The 22,924-nt window shown below is 36.6% G+C and overlaps 1 protein-coding gene across 2 annotated transcripts; it reads right to left on the bottom strand.

The window, feature by feature from the left end:
• Window positions 1-2,502: 2,502 nt before the first annotated feature.
• On the bottom strand, window positions 2,503-11,149 carry LOC110899730 (probable serine/threonine-protein kinase cdc7). 2 transcript variants are annotated; one of them, XM_022146619.2, is made up of 16 exons: window positions 10,547-11,149; window positions 10,389-10,447; window positions 9,542-9,725; window positions 8,901-9,433; window positions 8,732-8,798; window positions 8,043-8,105; window positions 7,875-7,938; window positions 7,704-7,797; window positions 7,544-7,627; window positions 6,657-6,746; window positions 6,539-6,566; window positions 5,220-5,711; window positions 4,646-4,707; window positions 3,670-3,779; window positions 3,470-3,557; window positions 2,503-2,898 (listed from the first exon to the last, which is right to left on the bottom strand). In XM_022146619.2, exons 1-16 carry the CDS (start codon window positions 10,959-10,961, stop codon window positions 2,620-2,622), a joined length of 2,712 nt encoding a protein of 903 aa, XP_022002311.1. In that variant the 5' UTR covers window positions 10,962-11,149; the 3' UTR covers window positions 2,503-2,619. The 2 variants fall into 2 exon arrangements, with proteins under 2 accessions (XP_022002311.1, XP_022002309.1); XM_022146617.2 differs by having other exon boundaries at window positions 8,901-9,725.
• Between the last annotated feature and the right edge of the window lie 11,775 nt (window positions 11,150-22,924).

Here is a 22,924-nt window from a genome sequence, read left to right as displayed (position 1 = left end):
AAAAAAATCAATTAAAGTTACTGAAATTGTAGTTATATAATGCAGGAAAATTAATAAACAGTACAATTAAAATTATTGTAAAGGATTATTTTAATGACCAAATATAAAAGTTTTCGTCTAATCAATTTTAGGTGATTAATAAGTCTTAAGTTTTGAAATCTAATAAATATTTCAATATATTATATTATCTCTTATACAAATTGTTTAAATTTATATTAAATTTATTTTTATAATTATCTTTTAATTAATATTAATTACTAAAAAATAGATGGCTCCAATGAATGACATGTGTCCCCTCATTGGTTTCTTTTATTATATAGTATAGATATAGATTCATCATTGACCAAGATATATAAAAGTCTAGAACATTCCTTCAAAAGGGCTTGAAATAATCTTGATGTTTACATGTAAACGACTGGAAATTTCTTCCTAATGGTCCAAGTGAGAAATAAAATAAAATACAAAGTTTGTCCAAGTCTTGGTATATAGAAAGCAAACCAAAAATAAGGTCAAAACCGTAAAAAATGAATATTGATATCGGTTACGGTATTGTTCGATTGGTATCGGTTTTGTTGGTTATGGTACCAGTACTCGGTATAGAAAAAAACATTTTCTTAAATACAGCTTCACTTTCAATAAAATTTTAATCACAAAGTTGACAAAAAAAATTAAACACGACTACGATGAGTATTTAGTTTTTTTTTTTATGTTAATGAATGCGATGAATATTTTTTTCGGGTCGATAAAATAAACGAGCCGAGTCGAGCTGGTCGTATAATGTTCGAGCTCGAGCTCAACCTGGCTCTGCTCAACTCGGCTACAGCCCTACAAACATTGAATTTGATACTAACTAGTGGGATTCTCGCGTGTTGCGTGAAAATTCGATCGGTATTGTTTCGGTCTATTATGTTATTGATACGGTATCGGCAATTAGTATAACAACTAAAAATAAGTCGTGATGTGATCAAAAAGCTTGTTTTTTGTTATTGTATCGATTTAACTACTTTATCATGTAACAAATAATCTTTCAAAATTCAAATTGTATAAAAGTTTTTACGTGACAACCGAGTAAGCTAATATACATAAATAGCGTTAAAGAGATTGTTTTAAAACAAAGATTAACATAATGCAACAACATTATTATTTTACTATTTGAAAGTAAATTTTATTATTTTTTACATTAACATAATCATAGGAAAGTTAAAACCTTTTGATGAGGTTAATTCCAATTTTCAAAAACCTCTTTTTAGGTTACAATTTTTAGATTTTAGATATTTCAATTTTAATAGAACGACACATTCTCCCAGTAGCAGCTCTCTTTCCCTCTTACACAACTTTTCACCGCAGCCACCGTGATGGTGCTAGCGCTACCGTACCACCGCCTCTAGCCCTCTACTATGTTAGCGAAGGTGTTTTTCATATTCATACCTACAGCACCTAGGTAATGATGTTATTTCAGATGAAAACGTTATTTACTGGAACATCGATTGGCAAACGTCGTTTTCCGTCAAAGGAAATCGTGATGACCGCCTTATAACAAAGTTGGATAAAACAGAGGGAAATCCTTCCAGGTTTATTGGGCTGCCAACACCAAAACCAAAGTAAATGGATTCTGCATCAGGAAGTTTATGCGTCGCCGGCCACGTCAGAATCCGTTGAAATGTGAGGGTGGCCACCAAACCCTACAAACTGAGCGGCGATTTGTGCAGGAGAGGTTGAGAACAACAAAAGGCAGGGGAGTGTTTGTGCAAGGCGTATTATAGAAAACGGATAAAACAAAACTTTGGTGGCAAAAACGAAAACCGAAGAAAGTTGACTGGCGCAAACCCCTTTAATATAATATAATATAATATAATATAATATAATAATAACAAACACTGAAATTTGATAACAAACTGATAATGAAAATCTGACACTAAACCCAAAAAACCCCACCTAAAAATCATTTGTTGAATTTGTAATATGTAATGAAAGGCATGACACATGAACCTAAAACCTGTTTTTCTATTCATTTCGTATGTTGTCAATGGTACGCTAGATTTCTAAACCTGAACCAGAAACTAAAAAGATAACCAGAGCCTGATTTTGTTGACAACTATTAATTAAAAAATATTTATTTAAATGAAAATTGATTTTGCAGCACGAAAAGAGATGTTGTGGTTCCACTAGGATGACCCGGAAAACAACTCAATTCAAAGGTGACAACTTTTAATTAACATGTTTTTTTGTCTGTTTATCTACTGTGAATAAACAAGGTTATTAGAGATGACTTACGTTCCAACTATTTTGTTTGTTTTCATGCTTTCGATCTACATCAGTAAGCAAGCTATATGCCTATATCTATCATTGTTGTTCCATAACTCTTGATTATCGATCCATGCCGTGAAACTATTCCTTTCACCGACAAATAGACGTGAACTCTATCGTTGATCTTTGTGGTCCATATAAACTCCATCTTTAACCTTCTTGAACAAACATTGATAACAATTTGAAAATTTGGAATTCTATTTTTTACAAATTTAGTACATATATTCCATTCCATTAGTATGCTCCAAATAAGAAAGCAACATGTTACAGTTCCTTGTTAAACAAGTTATCATGAATTCAACAAAAGTTTTTTTACGGAAGAGCTTTGACTGTTGACGTGTGTGAATTCGAATGCGCAAGCTTTTGCCTAATCATCCTCTGCTTCTCTAACTCATTGAAGCATGGCACAAAAAACTCATGCTTCAGAGCTTCTTCGGCACTAATCCTTGACCGCGGGTTCACCGTTAAGCACTTGTCCACAAGGTCGATAAACGAGTTTGGGATAACCTCTAGAAAATCCAGTCGTCTCGTGTTTTGTTTACACCATTCTTGTAGTTTTGTGGATGTCAGTGATTGTACTTGGAGGAGTTCCTATAACATCAAGATACATGCTACTTTAGTTTTACTTAAATGGAGAACTTTCATTACATGTTAAAATGGGTGGGGTGGACCCACAAACATTTTTTTCTGAAATAAAGAGTAAAAAAGCCATTTTCGTCCATGAGTTTTGGCCAGATTTGCAATTTTCGTCCAAAGTTTTGTTTTTCCGCATCTGGATCCAAAAGATTTGAAATCTTGCCACTTTCATCTGGCCCGTTAACTCCATTTATTCTTCTCCGTTAAGTCGGGAATATTTTCGTCTTTTTGTTAACTTAAAGTGCAATTCGGTCTTTTTCACTTTATGTACAATTATTTAGCATAATGTACAAGTATTCAAAAGACTGAAATGCCCTTCAAGTTAATAAAAAAGACGAAAATACCTCTGACTTAACAGAGAAAAATGAATGGAGTTAACAAGCCAGATGAAAATGGCAAGATTACAAACTTTTTTGGATCCAGATGCGTAAAAACAGACCTTTGAACGAAAGTCACAAAACTAGTCAAACCTCAGGGACGAAAATGGTATTTACTCTGAAACAATATATTATTAGTTATAACATACCGGTGGAAATGATGATTCCCGATCATGCAACTTTGCCACTTCCCATAGAGCTTCACTGCCCCTTAGCTTTGCAATCTCCTTTATGTTTCTGTTTGGTAAAATTTTCATATTGACAATTAATTAGCCTTTTTGATTACATGGCATTATAAGACATATTTGAAATAGAAATTTAATAAAGGGTAGAGAATGAAGAGACTCACTGATCAGGATCACCAACAAAGGGGGTTCTTCCAATGAGGAAGTAGAGTAAAGTAACCCCAGCAGACCATATGTCAACCTTGGGGCCTTGGTATGTAGATTTTAGCAATACCTGAAACACATGCAGAATATAAACAATTAGGACATGAAAACGAACTCTATATATGCACACACACGCCATTCTTGAATTCAATGGTCGGCGGGGTTTCCCACCGACAAAGTAACCCCCAGCTTTTACAAATAACAATTCTAACTTTTAGACTACTACTTCATTTTAAAAGTTTTGTTTTCTTTCACTTCACACCCTCAAACTTTTTACATAAAACACTATTAACCCTAATCATTAAGTAAGTTACACATTCACTTTTAACTTTTGGTAATTTACAACTCTGACCCGCCAACCTTTTCTACTTGTTAACTTGACACCTCATTTTATTTAAATTACTTTTAAGACTTTACACTATAACGTTCGATATATTATTATACTTTTTTTATCTATGCCTAACCACGTTAATGTCTAGATTACTTTTACGACTTTATACCGCGGCCTAAATTACTTTTACGACTTTATACCGCTATCTAAATTACTTTACAACTTTACGCCACGTCTGAGACATTATACTACTTTTTATCTGTCTAATGACGTTAACGTCACAAACGTAAGGTGTATATCATAGTCAAAAACGCGTAACGCCATGTGCGGCCACCATATGTTGATGTCATCACCGTTACATGTGTAATGAAGTCACAAACGCGATGTTGCAGCCGCAACGCGCAGCGGCACGGATCAAAATTCTAGCTAATATAAAAATGATGTTTTAGTCCGGCAGTGGTAAGTATTGGATAGAGGTCAAAACAAGAACTACAATGTTCAAAAAATTATGTAATCTTTTAGTGAAATGATTTAGCTTGTTTTCTATTAAAAAAACAAGAAAATAACCGTACGGCAGACAACAGAATCACTGCATAATAACCTACCTCTGGGGCTCTGAAACCCTTTGTCCCAACACAAGGTCCTTCTTTCTTTTGTTTCCCATCCCCTTGAAAAACAAAAAATTACAATCAGCCCAACTAATAGAACTTCTTGTTAAAAACAATAGCGTAAAATGCCATTTTCATTTTTCATCCCTGAGGTTTGGCCACATTCGTCCAAAGGTTTGTTTTCCGCATCTAGTTCCAAAAAGTTTGAAATCTTGCCATTTTCATCCAGCTCGTTAACTCCATCCATTTTTCTCCGTTAAGTCAGAAGTATTTTTGTCCTTTTTGCTAACTTAAAAGGCAATTCAGTCTTTTTCATTTTATGTAAAAAGACCAGATACCCCTGAAAAAGACCAACTCACCCTTTAAGTTAACAAACAAGACAGAAATACCCTTGACTTAACGGAAAAATGGATAGAGTTAATGAGCCAGATGAAAATAGCGAGATTTCAAACCTTTTGGATAAAGATGCGGAAAAACAAAAACAAACCTTTGGACGAGAGTTGCAAAATTGGCCAAACATCAATGACGAAAACGGCATTTTACTCTAAAAAAGCAATAAATTAGGCCATACCTTTGTTCTTAAGTAAACCACCTCCAATAGACTGCAAAGGCATTGGAGTGAGATACAGAAATTTGCTATCTAACTTAGCAGGGGGAGCAGCAACCCGTTTTCGTTTCGAAACCGGAGTACTAGTAACCGTTGCTTCATGAGCAGGACTCTGCAATGCTTCCTGTACAAGATTGAGATACTCTTGTCTTCCTTTACAAGGAATAGGCTCTCGAAATCTTTCTCCTGAAGGAACTTTAGAACTTGTTGCGTCTTTTGCAGAGGTTATTCCGGAACCGTCAGCACCTTGGCTTTTCATCACACCGTGCGTGTTGTTCAAGTATTTGGGATCCTTTTTCTTTTTTGAATTTTTTGGAAGTGAAGGCATTTTGGAGTGTGTTTCTGCTGCTAAAGCCTTAAAGCTTGTGTATTTACTGCTTCTTGTAGGAGGAAGAAATTCGGGATGAGGAGGAAGAACAAGCTTAGAACTTGCATCATCATAAGACTTCGATTTTCCTGTGAAAAACAGAACATGTTAAATCATTAAAAAAGAATTACTCAGATCATTTTCTGTTAGACGAAATGCATAAAAGCAACCAACTTTGATATCAAAGTTGGTGTTTTTATCGAGTAAAATGTCATTTTCATCCCTGATGTTTGGCCAGTTTTGCGACTTTCGTCAAAGGTTTGAAATCTTGCCATTTTCATCCGGCTTGTTAAATCCATCCATTTTTTTCGTTAAGTCAGGGGTATTTCTGTCTTTTTTGCTAACTTAAAGGGCAATTCGGTCTTTTTCACTTTAAGTAAATAGACCAAATGCCCTAAAAAGGCCGATTTGCCCTTTAAGTTAACAAAAAAGATGAAAATAACCCCGACTTATCATAGAAAATGGATGGAGTTAACGAGCTAGATGAAAATGGCATGATTTCTAACTTTTTTGGATCTACATGCGGAAAACCAAACCGTTGGACGAAAGTCGCAAAAATGGCCAAACCTCAGGGATTGAAAATGGCATTTTACTATTTATTTATTTTTTTACTTTCATTTAAGATGATTTTCCAAATCAAACAAGCAACCAATTTCCAAACATCACAACAGAAAAAGATATCATGGTCAAAGTTACTGCCACATGCCCACATCATTATTTTGACCAGACAACCTAAAGTCGAAATTTTTTAAAGTATTGGGAAGGTGAGCAAAAAATAGAGTCGGTTTAGCATTTTATGCAATAACTGATAGTAAACCTTGTTAAATGAAGTAGAAAAGAAAATGGCATATTCACATCCCTGCTTACAACCAAATTTGTATAAAAATAAATTCAAAAAACTATATATAGAGCTCACCAGTGGATACAAGCTTCTGATGTAGATCCTGTAGAAAAGATATTTACAATGATAAATAACATTTTAAAAGTTGTATATATTCTACCATCAAAAAGCCTTATTCAAAAACATTACTTACAGTAGCAAGGTTAAAATCTATGAGATATCCTTTTGAGGCCTTACGAGAAAACAGAAAATTTCCAGGCTTAACATCTCTGTGAACTACCCCCTGAAGCAAAATATACAAATATAAATTTGCAAACATATATACGCAATTACACACACACACACACACATAAAAGTAGAGCTGTGGACAGTTCGGTTCGGTTTTTTGGTAAAACCAAAACCGTAACCAAAATGTTCAGTTTACGGTTTTTAAAAACTGTTCGGTTTTTGGTTTTTAGAAATTGTTCGGTTCTAGCAATGGTTTAGTTCATTTTTTGGTTTTTGAATCAAAATTACGTAAGATTTCAAATAAAAAGTATAATCCAAAATTAAAAATCTTTCTTATATGTTTACATTTAAATTATTATACATAACCTTTTTAATTAATATTTTTCACATAAACCTAACCTTCTAATCTATTTTTATGTTTCTCCAAAATATTTATTAAGATATTTTCTTTTATAATACTTCGGAAATCACTAGGTTTTATGTTAAATTTTGTTACTTCTTGTAAGCAATTGATAAATCATTTCAAAGATAAATAAACATGTTAGTGTTTTTATTATGAATACTTAGCATTCAAGAATAAAACTAAGAATTCCTAAATCAATATATAAGAAACATTAAAAATGATTTTTTAGGTTAGTCGGTTTTTTCAGTTTTCATAAAAAGCCAAACCATGACTGAACCGTAAATTTCGGTTTGATTTTTCCCGTTCGATTTTTTTGTGCAGTTCACTTTTTTCCTGTTCGGGTAAATCGGTTTTTCGGATTTCTGCTCACCTCTACATAAAAGATCCCTTTCGTAAAGGTATGAAACAATGAATACATCTTAACAGAAGCTTGATAATTAGTTAATTACCTGCTTATGAAGACTAGCAAGTGCTCTGAACAAACAGTAGCCATACCACCTGAGTTGAAAAACATCTATTTCTCTCTTCAAAACCTAAATTAAAACAAAAATATGAATCACACTGATAACATCAGCGTACTAACAACAATTGAATCACACTGATAATTACCTCGGGTCTGTCGTGTGCAACATGCTCAAGAACAAGACAATGAGAGTTTCCACTTTTAAACGAGCCTTCGTATTTTATCACAAAGTTTTTACCCCTGAAGTATTAGAGCCATTTGTATCAGCCTCAAAACATAAAGATTGTTCTTATGTAATATCTTTACAACATGCTTACCCAAATCTCTCCAGCATTTTCACCTCGTTATAAACATGTTGTCTGTTAGCGTTTACATGAGGATCTGAAAAACCGTAATGCACCCAAAGTCAAATACTCATCAGAATATTATCACAAGTAAACAATACATAGTGAAGTATAGTGTGACTGGAATATTCAGCTTCTTACATTTAACAGCAAACATTGTTCCATCTTTTTTCCTCCGTGCCTTGTACACTGTGCCATAACCACCTGTGTATTCCATAAATGAAAAAGAAAAGAAGACATTAATATATGTTGTCATAAAATTATAACCTTCATCTTGTAACTTAAAACTAAGAATTCATCTTTGCTTCAGTTAGTGGTGAGCAGAAAACCGAAGAAACAGAACAAAAACTGAAAAAAAAAAACGAACCAAAATTTATGGTTCGGTTACGATTTTGCATTTGAAAACCAAAAAAAAACTAATCGAACATTCGAACCGAATAACCTAAAAATCATTTTTTTAGTGTTTGTTATATAATGATTTAGGAATTATTAGTTTTATTCTCGAACGTTAAGTGTTTATAATAAAACATCAGCATGTTTATTTATCTTTGAAATGATTTATCCATTGCCTACAAGAAATAACGAAATTTAACATAATATTTAAATGATTTTCAAAGTATTATAAAAGAAATTTTTTAATACAAACTTTGAGAAACATAAAAATATATTAGAAGTTAAGTTTGTTTATGTGAACGATATTAAATAAACCATTGCTAAAACCGAAAAAAAAACAAAACCAGACAAATTTTAATAACCAAAAACCGAACATTTTGGTTAAAGTTTCGGTTTTACCAAAAAAACGAACCATGCACACCCCTAGCTTCAGTTACCTGAACCCTCTTTTTCCTCTACAATATAAGATTCAAACACCGGGACTTCTTCTGGCTCCGAATGACCCTGAAAATGAAGCATTATAAGTGTTACAACAATCAAATTATCAGCTTAAAATTTACCAACATATCAGATTAAAACCGTTATTGGACAATATCTAAAACTCACTTTCACAGAAACGACGGGAGCCTTATCTTTATTTTCTTTTACGATTTCCCTTCCGCTAGTTTGCATCCTCTGTTCACAAGTTGGTTTTATTTTCTGCTTCGTATAAATTGACCTCCTGTCTTTTTTACCGTACTTCAGCTCGGTAACAGAACCAGCATCGTTTCCCTTGTTTGTTTTTAGAGAAACTGTTTGAGCTGTGAAATTTGTAACCTTTGGAATAGCTTCCAATTTCGCAGTGAATTCAGGCATATGTTTTTGATCAAAGGAAACAAGCTCAACGTCTGTGTTTTTCATTGTACAGTCATCTTTACATTTAATATCCTTACTGATCAATAGATTATCATGATCTCGTTCACAAACTATTTTTTCTTCTTCCGTTGATGGAACTATGTTTTGTATTTCAAGCGAGTCGTTATTGGCCTTAGAACCATCATCAATACACGCCTTCACCGGTGATATAACCTTATTGTTATCGTCTTCTTGAGAACATGATGTACTAGATTTTCCTAACAAAGAGCTTTCATCACTAGTATCTGCTATCCGCAAAAGTGAACTTGCAGTTAGACGAGATAATGACTGAAACTGAAAATAATCCGTAAGCCCTCTTGATATTGAAGTACTAAGTCTGAAACTGCTCTTACTTCTAAACCCGTTCATGCTCAAAATTGTAGAAATCTCGTTTTTATCTTCACGTTTACTGCTCGATCCATGATTAAAGTTTCCAGCATCAAACTTGATAAGCGAGGGCATCCTATCATCATTAGATGTAATAGATCCTGTGTTCATGATTACACTCCTTACGGCTTCATCAACGTGAACATAGACCTGTTATCAATACGGAATACAATCCATGAAATGATGAAAATAAGAAGTTTGATCTAGAATAAATATTTAATGAGTTACACCAAAAGCATGATTGCAAAAATAGCTAGATGCTAGTCGGGGAGTGGGGTACGAACTAGCAACTAGTCAGGATAATAAAGAATTAATCAAAATGAAATTTTATAAGTATTCTTTTAATCGTATATATACAAAAAAAATTTCAAAACTTTATAAACAACTTTTTAAACTTATTAATCAATTAGATTAAAAAGTGTAATATTCAAAAACATCAAACATTAGACCAAAATTTGACAGATTTTGACCAAAAATTGACCAGTTTTGACTGCTTCTGACCAGTTACAATTTAGGTCAACTAGGTGAAATTTAATCAGCAAACTACCAATTACTGACTAATCGGCAATTAATCCCAGTTTTTACAAATTTGACCAAAGGAACTTGCCATGATATATAGGATACACATGTTCACATTACATTATCCATTATCGATACAACTAAAACCACTTCTAAACAGCTTTTTTTTATATTAATTATATTTATATTTATACGGGACAAATTACATAAGGATAGCAGGTAGACGGGCAACAACTATTAGCTTAAACACACAATAAGTTTACAAAATAAACAAAACATGAACTGATGAAATACCTTTGCACTAGCATTTGGAATCACAAAAGGCATACTCAAATCCGCTGGATTAGCTTTCTCTGTTACATAATCAACCAATTATATAAACATCAACATCCATAAACTATAACAATAAAAATAATGCTTATAATTCCTTCAATAAAACACAGATATATTACCGTAAACATTCGGCCACAATCGCCTCCGCTTTCGAGTATAGGTAACCTCAACATCCTCCCACACTCTCTTCCTCACACACTCTCGCATCATCTCCGAACAAAGCAAAAACTTCAAACCTCCACTCGAGTTCACCAAAAACCGCTGCAAATCTTTACAAACAGCAGAACTAACCGTAACAAATCCATCGGCATTCAACTCAACCGGCGAATTAGGCAACGAACACACAAATTCAACAAATTCCGTAGACATTTCAACAGATCTGCAACGAGAAGCGAGTTCGATTGGAGAAACTGGACGCCCGATCGATAATAAAACAGCGAATAAGCTCCATGATCTGGTGGATAACTCACAGTCGGCAATTTTGAGATCTGAAAGTTGCTCAGGTGCGCACGATAGCACCAGCTGGTTGTTCATTGATTCAGTGTGTGAAAATTAGGGTTTTGTGATTGTGAAGATTGAAGACGGTGATTCAGATCGAGAAACGGTTGAAGTTATTCTTGTTCATGATCGATGGATTTGGAGAAATGTGAGTGAGTCAGGCGCGAAAATGAGATTGGGGCTAGGGTTTTGAGTGCTTTTTGGTTCTTTGAGTTTTCCCGCTCATATGCTGTAGATGTTTTTCTTGATTTTTTTACATATTGCTCCCCCCATAACTTTTTTCTTTGCTGATGTGCCCTTATGTTTTTTTTTTTTTTTTTGAAAGAAAAACTTCATTAAAAACCAACCAAACCCGAAAACCGGGCAGGCCAAAACAACTACAGAACGCAACTAAATATTTACAAATTTACACCAATTCGTCCACGAGACAGGATTATCCTTAACTCTATATTTGTACCAAAGAAAGCCTAAGGACCTAGCCTCGCTAAAAACCGACTCCACCTTGGCTTCTATACCCGAGAACACAGCCTTATTACGAGCAGACCAAAGGCACCAACACGTGGTAATGATAATACCGTGGATCACCGATTTCAGATTGTTGGCAACGTTGCTAAACCTGTGAATCTCCAGCAAGTCTCTGAAAGAGAAAGCGTAAATCGGCGGAATGCGGCACCACCAACTGATTTTCTGCCAAACGATGGAAGCCACACTACATGAACAGAATAAATGGACCACGGATTCTGCCTCCGATTTGCAAAGCGGGCACAGCCCATCACCTACAGCGATACCCCTACTCCGTAACACATCCGATGTCGGCAAACGATTCATATCAGCCCTCCAACCAAAGATGTTACATTTTAAGGGAATCCAAGCACATCGATCCATTACGTACCAGTTCCGACTACAAGAGGACGCATCGATAAGATCTTTGACAGACTTGACAGAGAAGGATCCCGAGCTATCCGGCGACCATAACCACTCGTCTACACTATTGCTTAAAGAAACCGAGGATAAGGAAGACAGCAGATCAGCCAATTCCGCTTGTTCTTCTCCCAAATCGGGGTCGTGCCTCCATAGCCAATTGCCCTCCATACGATCCCGAACACAGCAGGTTTTAACCACCTCGAGCGAGAAGAGCCGCGGGTAAACCTCCCTAAGAGAAACATCGCGAAGCCACGGATCCAACCAGAACATTATACGGTCCCCCCGCCCCACTTTCCCCCTAAAAAAACCCTGGAGATGCACATTATTAACAACAGGCTTGGAAATAACAGACCATATGCTAGCCCAAACGCCCCCCAAAGTCTTCTTCAGAGGGAGAAACGACCATTCTGAGCCTCCAGAATGAAGAGCATCCACGACCCTAACCCATAAGTTATCTTGCTCTTTTTTATACCTCCAACCCCATTTGCAAAGAAGAGCCCTGTTGGTATTAAACAATTTACAAATACCCAAACCCCCCGACTTCACAGGAATCGAAAGCCTCTCCCACGCCACCCAATGCGTTTTCCTAACGTCACAAGACCCACCCCACAAGAATTTCTTCATCATACGCTCCAAATCCTTAATGACCTTAACGGGCGCTCTATAAAGCGAGAAGTAATAGTTGGGAAGACTTGCCAAGACGGATCGAATAAGCGTCACTCTCCCGCCCAAGGATAGTAAGGACGACTTCCACAGAGCAAGTCTAGCCTCGAAAACATCATAGACGGGTCTCCAATTCACGATGCGGTTCATATTTGCCCCCACCTTGAGGCCCAGGTATTTGAACGGAAGAGATTCTGACTTGCACCCAACACTACCCGCCAAAATATCCACCTCCTCTATCCCAACCCCAATACCAAACAAACTCGACTTCCCAAGATTGATCCGTAACCCAGAACAAACGTGAAAGCATCTTAGAATTCTTACAATATTGATAGCATTACCCTTACTCCAGTCCCCAATAATAAGAGCGTCATCCGCAAAGAATAAATGGGAAAGAATAGGACCGTCATTGGGAAGCTGAACACCCGAAATAACACCGAGCTCAAGAGCTTTGTCAAAGAGGCAAGACAAGGCTTCCATGGCCACCACGAACAGGAACGGAGAAATCGGGTCACCTTGCCTCATTCCCTTGCCACATTTAAACTCAAATGTAGGAGACCCGTTGACCAAGACAGAAGCCCTAGCCGACGAGAGAATACCCCAGATCCACTGACGCCACCTATCCCCAAAGCCCATTTGACGGAGCACATCAATCACAAACCCCCAGTTTATATTGTCATACGCTTTTTCGAAATCGATCTTAAAAAGGAGCGCCTCCTTCTTGCTTTTCTTTAACCAAGAGCATACCTCGTTAATGATAAGAGGACCATCCAAGATAAACCTGTCCCCCAAGAACGCAGACTGGTTCTTAGAAATCACCGACCCCAAGACCTTCTTTAATCTGTTGGCCAAAACTTTAGATATTACCTTATTAACCACCCCCACCAGGCTAATAGGGCGGTAATCACCGAGGTTCGAAGGGTCTCTAACTTTCGGGATCAAGGCTATAAAAGAAGACCCGCACCCCGCATTAATCTGACCTGACTCAAAGAAAGCCATCATAATAGAAACAAAGTCGTTCTCGAATAAGTGCCAAAACCTCTTAAAGAACCGAAAATTAAAACCATCCGGGCCGGGCGCCCGATCATCCCCACAACCGAACACACCCTCTTTGATCTCGGCTGCCGAAAACTCGGATTCCAACCAGGACGCATCAATGGAGGATAACTTCTTCAGATTAGCACAGGCCAAGAACGGACGGGACACACAATCTTCCACAAATTTAGATCTGAAAAAATTCAACACACCCTTTTTGACTAACGACGGTTTAGAAACCCAAGAGTTACCGATGTTCAAACCATGGATAACATTTGAAGCTTTCCTGCAGTTGACCATAGTATGAAAAAATTTAGAATTTTCATCGCCCTCCTTAGCCCATCTCACCCTCGACCTTTGCCTCAAATCTGAACATTTAGCAAGCTCCATCTCGGCCAAGGCCTTCTTATTCTCAGACATAACCCATTCCTCCTCTTCAGTCAACTCTCTAACTTCGAGGAGAGCCTCTAACTCCTCCAGCTCAGACTCAGCGAGCCTACGGGATTCTCCCTCCTTACAAATCATTTTGTCTCTCCATTCCCTTATCCTACCCCGAATGAAACCCAACTTTTTAATCAAAGAAATATCCGGGGAAGGGCTCGGCTCCGAGAAATCCCTGCAAGCATTCTCGACAACCTCCGAGAACCCCTCTTTCTCCAACCATGAGTTAAAAATACGAAACGGACGAGGCCCAAAGTTCACCGCTTTAGAAATCAAGACAACAGGGCAATGATCCGACCACAACCGGGGTAAGGCCTGAACCCTCGCCTCCGGCCATCTGTCAAAGAAATCCGAATTAACAAAGAATCTATCCAACTTACTCATTTTCTTACCGTTATCTGAACGCCAAGTGAACTGCCTGCCACTCATGTTGTACTCGAACAAACCCAAATCATATACAAAAGCATTGAAATTGTCGGCACAAGAAGGTTTAAAAGCACAATTCCTCCTCTCCTCACGAAACCGAACAGCATTGAAATCACCCCCTATAACCCACAACCCGTCAGAGTTGCTAACAATCCCCGATAGCTCCTCCCAGAGAGCCTGTTTAGCCGGAATCCCTTGTGGGGCGTAAACGTTCAGATAGTTTACTGCAGAATTGCAGCCTGCGATAGAGCCCCTAACATGAATAAAACGCCTGTTCTTAACGACCGAATCTATCCGAAACACATTCTCGTCCCACAAACATATAAGGCCCCCCGAGAGACCAGTAGCATCCACCGACTCCATGCCAAAATTATGATTTCCCCAAAACTTTGCCATAACAGATCTATCAACCCCCGTCTGCTTAGACTCTTGGATAGCAAGAAAATTAATACCCATATCCCGAATAATAGAACAAATCCAACCAGGTTTGTGAATACCCCCTAACCCCCTGACATTAATAGAGAGGCAATTCATTGCTTAACCGATTTGATACCTGAGTTGACGATTGCCTCCTTGATCATACCGGAAAACTTATCCAGCTTAACACCGAGCAGATCCCCGATGGCCACGGTATCCACGACTTCCTCATCCACCCTTGTAGACTCAGCGGACCCAGAAATCCCACCCCTCCCGAGCGGAACACCATCCACACCGGAACCTTCCACCCTAGCTCCATCTGGCTCCACCGGAACAGCCTCTGCATTGAGGTCAAGCCCCGTATCGTCCCTGATTCGATCCTGCCCGCTACTATCATCACCACTCGTGGCATAATCGGTGAACCCTACAAAGCCAAACCCCTCGTCCTGCTTTTCCCAGTCTCGCCTAAATCTCTTGGAGGGTCGAGTATCCTTAGGAGAACGTGAACATCCACCCTGGGCCTGACCTTTCCTCTGCTTAGAGCCCATAGACGATTTCCTTTGGGCCCTTGACTTCGAAATACCCTCAGCCCTATCAAGCCCAAAATAACAGCCGGTGATTAATTGGATTAAATTGGATTAAATTTTTATATGTAGTTTTATTAAGACAAAAGATCAAATATAAAGTATCTTATCATACAAAACGTATGAATGAAGTGGAAAAGTAAAAAAAAAAAAATACAGTGTCATTTTCATAATTATTTTACTACTAGAATAATTATCAAAATTACTCTACAAAATCTTGTAGGGAAATTTTGATAATTACCCTATGAGTACAATAATTACGAAAATGTTATCGCGTTTTTTTTTTTACCTTTTCACCATATTCGTACATTTTTTACGATAAGCTTATTTGTGCAGGATCTTTACTCTTTTATAATACATACAGCTAAACTTTAAAAAATCAAACATTAACATACTTTGACCAAACATTGACCGGATTTTGACCAACTAGTTCTAAAGATTTTTATGTAGTTTTTATTATACATACAACCAAGCTTAAAAATCAAACATTAACATACTTTGACCAAATTTTGACCGGATTTTGACTAGTTTTGACCATCTAGCTCCGCCTTTAACCAATTTTGACCAAATACCAATTAATAGTTTAATATTTCCGATTAGGTGAAATCGAAGCAGTCAACCTCCGATGACCGATTAATCGATGGCTAGTCACAATTTTTAAAACCTTGCTTACATCAAATCATAACTACATAACTAAAAGATGTCAAATTGAGATAACCTAATTGGTTGAGAAGTCAATAGTTTTGTTACAATTGGTTTTTAAAACCCACTTTGTGATTCATTTGTGATTATATGTGTATAACTGACCGGAATAACTAAACAAAGCAAGCACTAAAAACCTAATAATTTTTTATAAATAATATATTGTATGTCATAAATGTTTTTATAGTTTTAGTATACATAATAAATAGAGTAAATTACAAGTTTTGTCCTTTATGTATTTCCAAAATTGCAGGCGCTGTCCTTTATCTTTAAAATTGACGAGTTTTGTCCTTAATGTTTGCAAATCTTGCACGTTATGTCCTTTAAGGCAAACCCAGTTAATTTTTTTTGTTAAATCTGAGGCACATGAGGGCATTGTTGTCATTTCATCTCATCAGGGACCATTGTGTAAAAGAATTTGTCTTCAGGGGCTATTGTGTAACTACAGAAAAGATATTTACTTCACACCAACCCCCTTTCTTCTCCTCCTCCTTCGATTACATCTGCAAATCTTGCAGACCCACACCATCTCTCTCATCTTACCGGTGGTCAGAGCCGGTGCCGGTCGTAATCCCGGCAACGGGTCTTCCACAGTCGCACACCCACCAAAAACCCCTAACTTCCTTTTCACCTCATCTCTCCGGTCAAACACACACGCACCCACACCTTGGGTTACCTCTGCTCTCCATCTCGTGGCTCTGACCGACGACGGGTTCCTCACCGGTTTGCAGGTTCTTGGGGTTAGGGTTCCAGTGGGGGTGGGGTTTAATGGTGTGTGTTGCTGGTTTGGGTTGTTGCAGGTTGGGGTTAGGGTTCTAGGTGGAGTGGTGATGGTGGGTCAGGCGATGGTGGAGATAGTGGGTGGTGATGGTGGGTCTAACGATGGTGATAGAGAGGTTGTGATGGGTGTTATCGCAGGAGACAAGAACGGCTGTTGCTGTTGTTCATCGCTGAAGAAGACATGGATGTCGATTGGATGTGTGAATCGCAGAAAGTGAAAAGGTGTCGGCTGGATTTTTATTTGGGTATCTTGATTGTTGCTGGGTATCGATGAAGAGGAAGACATATGTATTAACGGCAGACTGATGTTGTTATGTTTTGGGAACTCAAATTTAATTTAGGGTTTTGGATGTTTGTTCATCGCTGTGAGAAGAGAGAGACACAAAGAAGTAGGTGAAAAGGTCTTTGGATAAATACATAAATAAATAAAGGTCTTTGGATAAATACACAATAGCCCCTGAAGACAAATTCTTTTACACAATGGTCCTTGATGAGATGAAATGACAACAATACCCTCATGTGCCTTAGATTTAACAAAAAAAATTAACTGGGTTTGCCTTAAAGGACATAACGTGCAAGATTTGCAACCATTAAGGACAAAACTCGTCAATTTTAAAGATAAAGGACAGCGCCTGCAATTTTGGACATACATAAAGGACAAAACTTGTAATTTACTCTAATAAATATATTGCATGCTTATTCCTTCTTTAAAAACTAAAAAAAGACTTAATCTTTTTATATAAAACAAAACCTACATGATTTATTAATCGAAACTTATTTGAAATGACTTAAGTCTAACTCTACACATGGATGTCAGGTTGCATTGTCCGGTATCACTAGAAGAATACGCACGAATGCATCCTTCCATTTCTAACACGCTCTGTCCACTGCTGGTCACATTAAATTCATCACTCTATTTTTTTTTCTTCTCCTCTACATGGGCTCCACAAGGGCCACGAATTTCTCAAAAATGAGCCATTAGAGAAGCTCTAACCGAACCCACTTTTCCTTATAACCAAAAACATGAACCATAACTGAACCAAGATATGCTTAATCCTAATATTAAAGAAACATTGTAACATAATAATTCTAAAAATTAAGATTTAAGCATTTAAAAATGTATATGATTTTAATTTTAAGAACTATCGCAACTACACAAATTATGACTACAATTTTATATCATAGCAGTAAGAAATAATAAAGTGAGAATCCATAAACCTTAGCATAGTACACATATCCTTGTTAAGACACATAACACAAGACAAAGTTCAATGGTCAAATTTACAAAGACAAAGAAGAAAACAAACAACACATAAAGCCATCATCAGCTTTGGACAAAGTTTCTTACAAAATGAACAAAAGAATCATCATCAGTAGATGTGTATATGTCGAATCCAATTATTCCGCTACATCAGCTATCGACAGTGTATGTGGTATTGGACCTATTGGTGGTGTTGATGATGAACTGAGAACCAGCTTTAGAACCAACCCCACCCCACTATTATTCCAATCAGTCTAGCAGCTATTGCGACTTTTATCGAAAATCCACCAGAACTCTTGTTTTGGCCCTTTTTCTTTAGGGTATCCTAAGAGCAGGTAAATTATATCGGAACGTTTAGTACTATCACTAAAGTGAACTTCAAATATAATCAACTAAAGTTAGCGGTAGTTTGTCAGTGTTTCCTGACACTGTGGTTAGCGGTTCGGCCCATTTATTTCGTCAAAACCGGATCGTAAACACCTCTAGTAACTTGTCTAACACTCCAACCATAGTGAGGGTAAAGAAGTGAATTTACCAATTCCTGTTGCAGCTGGTTTGTTTCTTTCACAATTGCATCCCTAGCAGCTTTTGTTGTCTGAACTGTTTGATTTTGTATTAAAAGAAAGAACCAAATAGCTCAATAAGCACTATCTATATAAAGAATACATTGTTTGTAGGGATATGTATATTGTATGTATATAAAAGGTAGTTCAATACATAACCAATTTTAAGTGAGAACGGTCACAACCGCATACACACTTGCATTTGTGGCTTTAATAGTGGTTCATAAGACAGTTATGTAACCACACTATATCTTACCAGCATTACATCTAAGTTATTATGCGGCTCTCTACCTAAAATTGGTTCTGTATTGAACGCACCCTTATGTGTGTGTGTGTGTTATACTTATACGTATATAAACAAGTATTGTTAATGAACTCACAGAGTTTGGGTCAGAACTTTGTTTAGAACTATCAGCAGAATTTCCCGAGTTGTTGCGAGGAATATAGACAACCCGAAGCTTGCATTCCTCTAATTGCTTATCAGGTTCCTTGCTAAATTGGATATAACAAGTATAACTCTCAGTTGTTATAAATCATTTCAAAGAAGCTTAAAAGTAGGATAAGATTCACAAAAACGATAAGATTCACTCACCAACCTTTGTTAACCCAAAACTACTTTTACACATGATACAGGTGATCATGAATGAAAAGGAGATCAACATAGGATTTGGGCCTTTACAACAAGAATTTGAAATAAAGAAGTTTATTTGTTATGAACAATGTCTTTTATCTATTTGATGTATTCCGGAGTATTTGTTATGTGAAATTCTGTAATATTGAATTAATGATTATTTAAACATTTAAATAGCAAGTCATAAGCTATGAGAAATCAGATCATGCCTCGGTCACCTATTCCGCTGCGGGTCGAGGTGTGACATTTTGAACCAACATTTGAAATTGCATCCGCTCTTCCAACTTGGTTGGACTATTTATGCTACGTATCTATTCCTCACCCTCAAGTCTTGTAGCCACTAAAACAGTTTTATTCGATTCAAGCGCAAAGAGGGCTGGGAAACAATCCAAAAACGGGCCTTCCCCACACTAAAAATCAGTTCAGAATCGCACTGATTTGACATTTCCAACTTTCGCTTTGATCAATGTTTTAACTTGCACATTCTGGTCCTCTAGTTCCTTTCTAGTCTTATAAATCCCACTCCACACCCATTCAATCCTTCTTTTATTGGCATGTAAGACCATGCACCTTCTTAAAAGTGAATAGCCGTGATAATTTTACGCCAAAGACTATGTCTTTCACATTTATATTTCCACCACCATTCATCAGTAGACTTACATTCATATCCCGGAGAAAACCCAACCCTATACCGCCCTTGTCAACTGGCCCAATAACTCATTCCCAATACACCTAACTCGTTTTTGTTTTTTCTTCGTTGCCTCTCCAAAAAAATCTTCTTCGCAAAGCTTCTAAGGAATCCAAGACGCCTTTCAGAGCTTTAAAAGGAGAGAAAAATATAGTGGAAGACTATCGAGAACCGATTTTAGTAAAGTAACTCTACCCCCAATGGATAACGTCTTCGCTTTCCGCTCTGATAACCTTGTCTTAAGGCACTCTATCACTCTTTTCCAATTTTGGATTTGGTTCATGTTTGCCCCCACTAGTATTCCCAAGTATTTACAAGGGAATTTTCCAACCTTGCAATTAATAATATTGGCCACATATTCCACCACATTGTCTCCCACCCTAATACCAACTAAACTTAACTTACTGTGACTTAATTTCAACCCCGAAATAAGGTAGAAACATCTCATTAATCGGACTATGTTGCGAATATTGTTCCCCCCATTCCCCCATGGAAACGACATTGTCACACCCCATTATTTCAACAACATCGCCCGGTGGGCCCGGTTGGGGAGTATGTGACAAGATTGATAACAAATGCACAGATAGCACAGTGGAAGTCTTGGATTTAAAATATTATTACAAGCATAAATGTCTGAGTGTTCAAATTAATTATACAGACTGCTTGTAATAAAAGATCCACAGGCGAATAAAAAATGTACAAAAATGAAATAACAAACTATAGGCTTCTAATGCAAAGGAGTTGCAAATTCCTCTTAAAGCATTTACTGGCGCTTCCAGCCTATTTCGTAACCTTGCAACCTGTTGCTTAGTCTTTTGAAGATACGTCAGTTTACACTGGTAAATACAAATAACCTACACATTTTGAAAAGATTTCAAAATTGTTTTAATTGCACAAAGGCACATGCAATTTTATAAATAACTTGGGACAATTATAATAATCTTGTATACAGTTTTACATGTCTGTCAATACATATGGGGTCCGATGCATAAACCAAATAACATGATTAATCGACACGCCACTTTAACCCACAAAGGGGTATAGGGTAGAAAAACATTTTATAATAGCATTAGCATCTGTCAGGTGTATGCCTACACCCCATGCTTAAGTCGTGGCCATTAGCAAATTAAATGAGCCGAGGATATCTAGGACACGGTCGCATTAACCCCAATGTTTAAGTTATCAGACAAAACAAATTAAAACGACACAATCCGACATATGATCCCATACCCGACCAAGCGGTAATAATTTACCGTATCCCAAGCCCATATATGGAAAATAGGTTAAGAGTATTTACCTGACTTAAACAAGTCTTACAATGCAAGAAATATAATAAGCACAACCGTTTATCAATTTACTAAGGTTGGTTGCAATCTACCGGAAGGGCTTAGTATGGAATGAATGGTATAATAACCAATTAGAATGTTAATGGGTCTCATTCAAATCATAGACTTGGACCGGTTAACTTAAATTAACGAAAACGGTATGACACGCTTGATTAAGCGATGACCAGAACAAAATGTAGTTTAAACCCCACAAGTACTAAGACTTGTATAATATGGGTAAACAATATACATTCTAGAATTTGAAATAAAATTAAAAAGATTTGACCTATTTCGGTAATCTTATGTAAACTAGTTACATAAGCTTAACCGTACACATATAAGAGATATCGGATTACCTGAGGAGTCATAAACAAGTTCCATATGCCAAAATACTTTAATTAAGTTGTAACATCAGTAGGTTATCAACTTATATGACCATTATGGTTTTAAAATTCAAAATATGCACCATAAGAGCATTTTAGTCATTAAGTGACATCTTTTAAGAATTTGCATACAAACTCATGTTATGAACAAGTTTATTCTATTAAAATACTTTAATTATGTTATAATATTAGTATCTTAAAGATTTTGTATGATAATTACAGTTTAAAACTAAACTATGCACCATAAGGGTATTTTGGTCATATTATAACATAATTTATGAACTTATAATAAAACTCTGGGTTATGAGGAGGTTTATTATACCAAAATATGTTAATTATAATAACATATCAGTAGCTTAAAGATTTTGCAAGTTCATCATTGATTAAAACCAGGTTTTGCACGCATCTTGGTCATAATTAGGCATAATATAAGAACTTGTGCAAAAACTCATAATCTGATTATGATCAAGTAGCATAAACACATAGGGTTATTCTACACTATAATATGATCATAACGCAACTAATAATCATTAGCTAATGTTGCTAAATCGGGTCAGAATCAAAAGTCAAAGCAAAAGTCAAACTGCTCGACTTTCAGTTGCGAACCGACACTAAAGCTGGAAATGACGGGCTGAACATGTTCATACATGTTCTAGTATTAATTACCAACTGATTAAGTGTTAAAACATGAGTTATAACATTTACAAGTTAATTTTATAAAGTTTCCGAAAATCTGCCCTTTGACTTTCTAAATAAGTTAACTTTGACCCGTCATTTGACCAACTTAACGTGATTTCCAGGAGGTGCCCTTTTGAGGGAATAACACCTACCTTATTACGATTACGTAGCCATGTTCGATTCGAATAATGGCTGGACCATAATGGTCGAAACCAAAAGTCAAAGCAAAAGGTCAACTTTGCTTGATTGTTGGCTATTAAAAGCCTATAAAACAGAAAGGGCTGGAAAGGAACACTTACAAGTGATCCTTGGAATGTTTTGAACTCAGTAGGATGCTCCTATAAGATCAGGAACTTCCAGAGAGGGAGAAGAGATGAATTTAAAGAAGGTGCAAGTTGAAATTGTTGGTGCATTGATGTGTGCAAAATGTAACATATAAATTACATCAAATGAGGCATAAAACTAACCTTTTTTTAGTACTAATGTTGGAGAAAGTGT

The sequence above is a fragment of the Helianthus annuus genome, chromosome 13, assembly GCF_002127325.2.
Source record: "Helianthus annuus cultivar XRQ/B chromosome 13, HanXRQr2.0-SUNRISE, whole genome shotgun sequence".
Classification (NCBI taxonomy): domain Eukaryota; kingdom Viridiplantae; phylum Streptophyta; class Magnoliopsida; order Asterales; family Asteraceae; genus Helianthus; species Helianthus annuus.
Note: the sequence above shows the minus strand (reverse complement) of the source record. Positions and strands in the feature narration are given on the sequence as shown.

Bases quoted from the DNA above. Each gene is read 5' to 3' on its own strand.
- LOC110899730 (XM_022146617.2), bottom strand. From the start codon at position 10,961: ATGAACAACCAGCTGGTGCTATCGTGCGCACCTGAGCAACTTTCAGAT. The intron at 9,726-10,388 runs GTATTTCATCAG...TATTGATAACAG, and splicing joins TTCCAAATGCTAGTGCAAAG to GTCTATGTTCACGTTGATGA. The intron at 2,899-3,469 runs GTATGTTATAAC...TTGATGTTATAG, and splicing joins GGGAATCATCATTTCCACCG to GAACTCCTCCAAGTACAATC.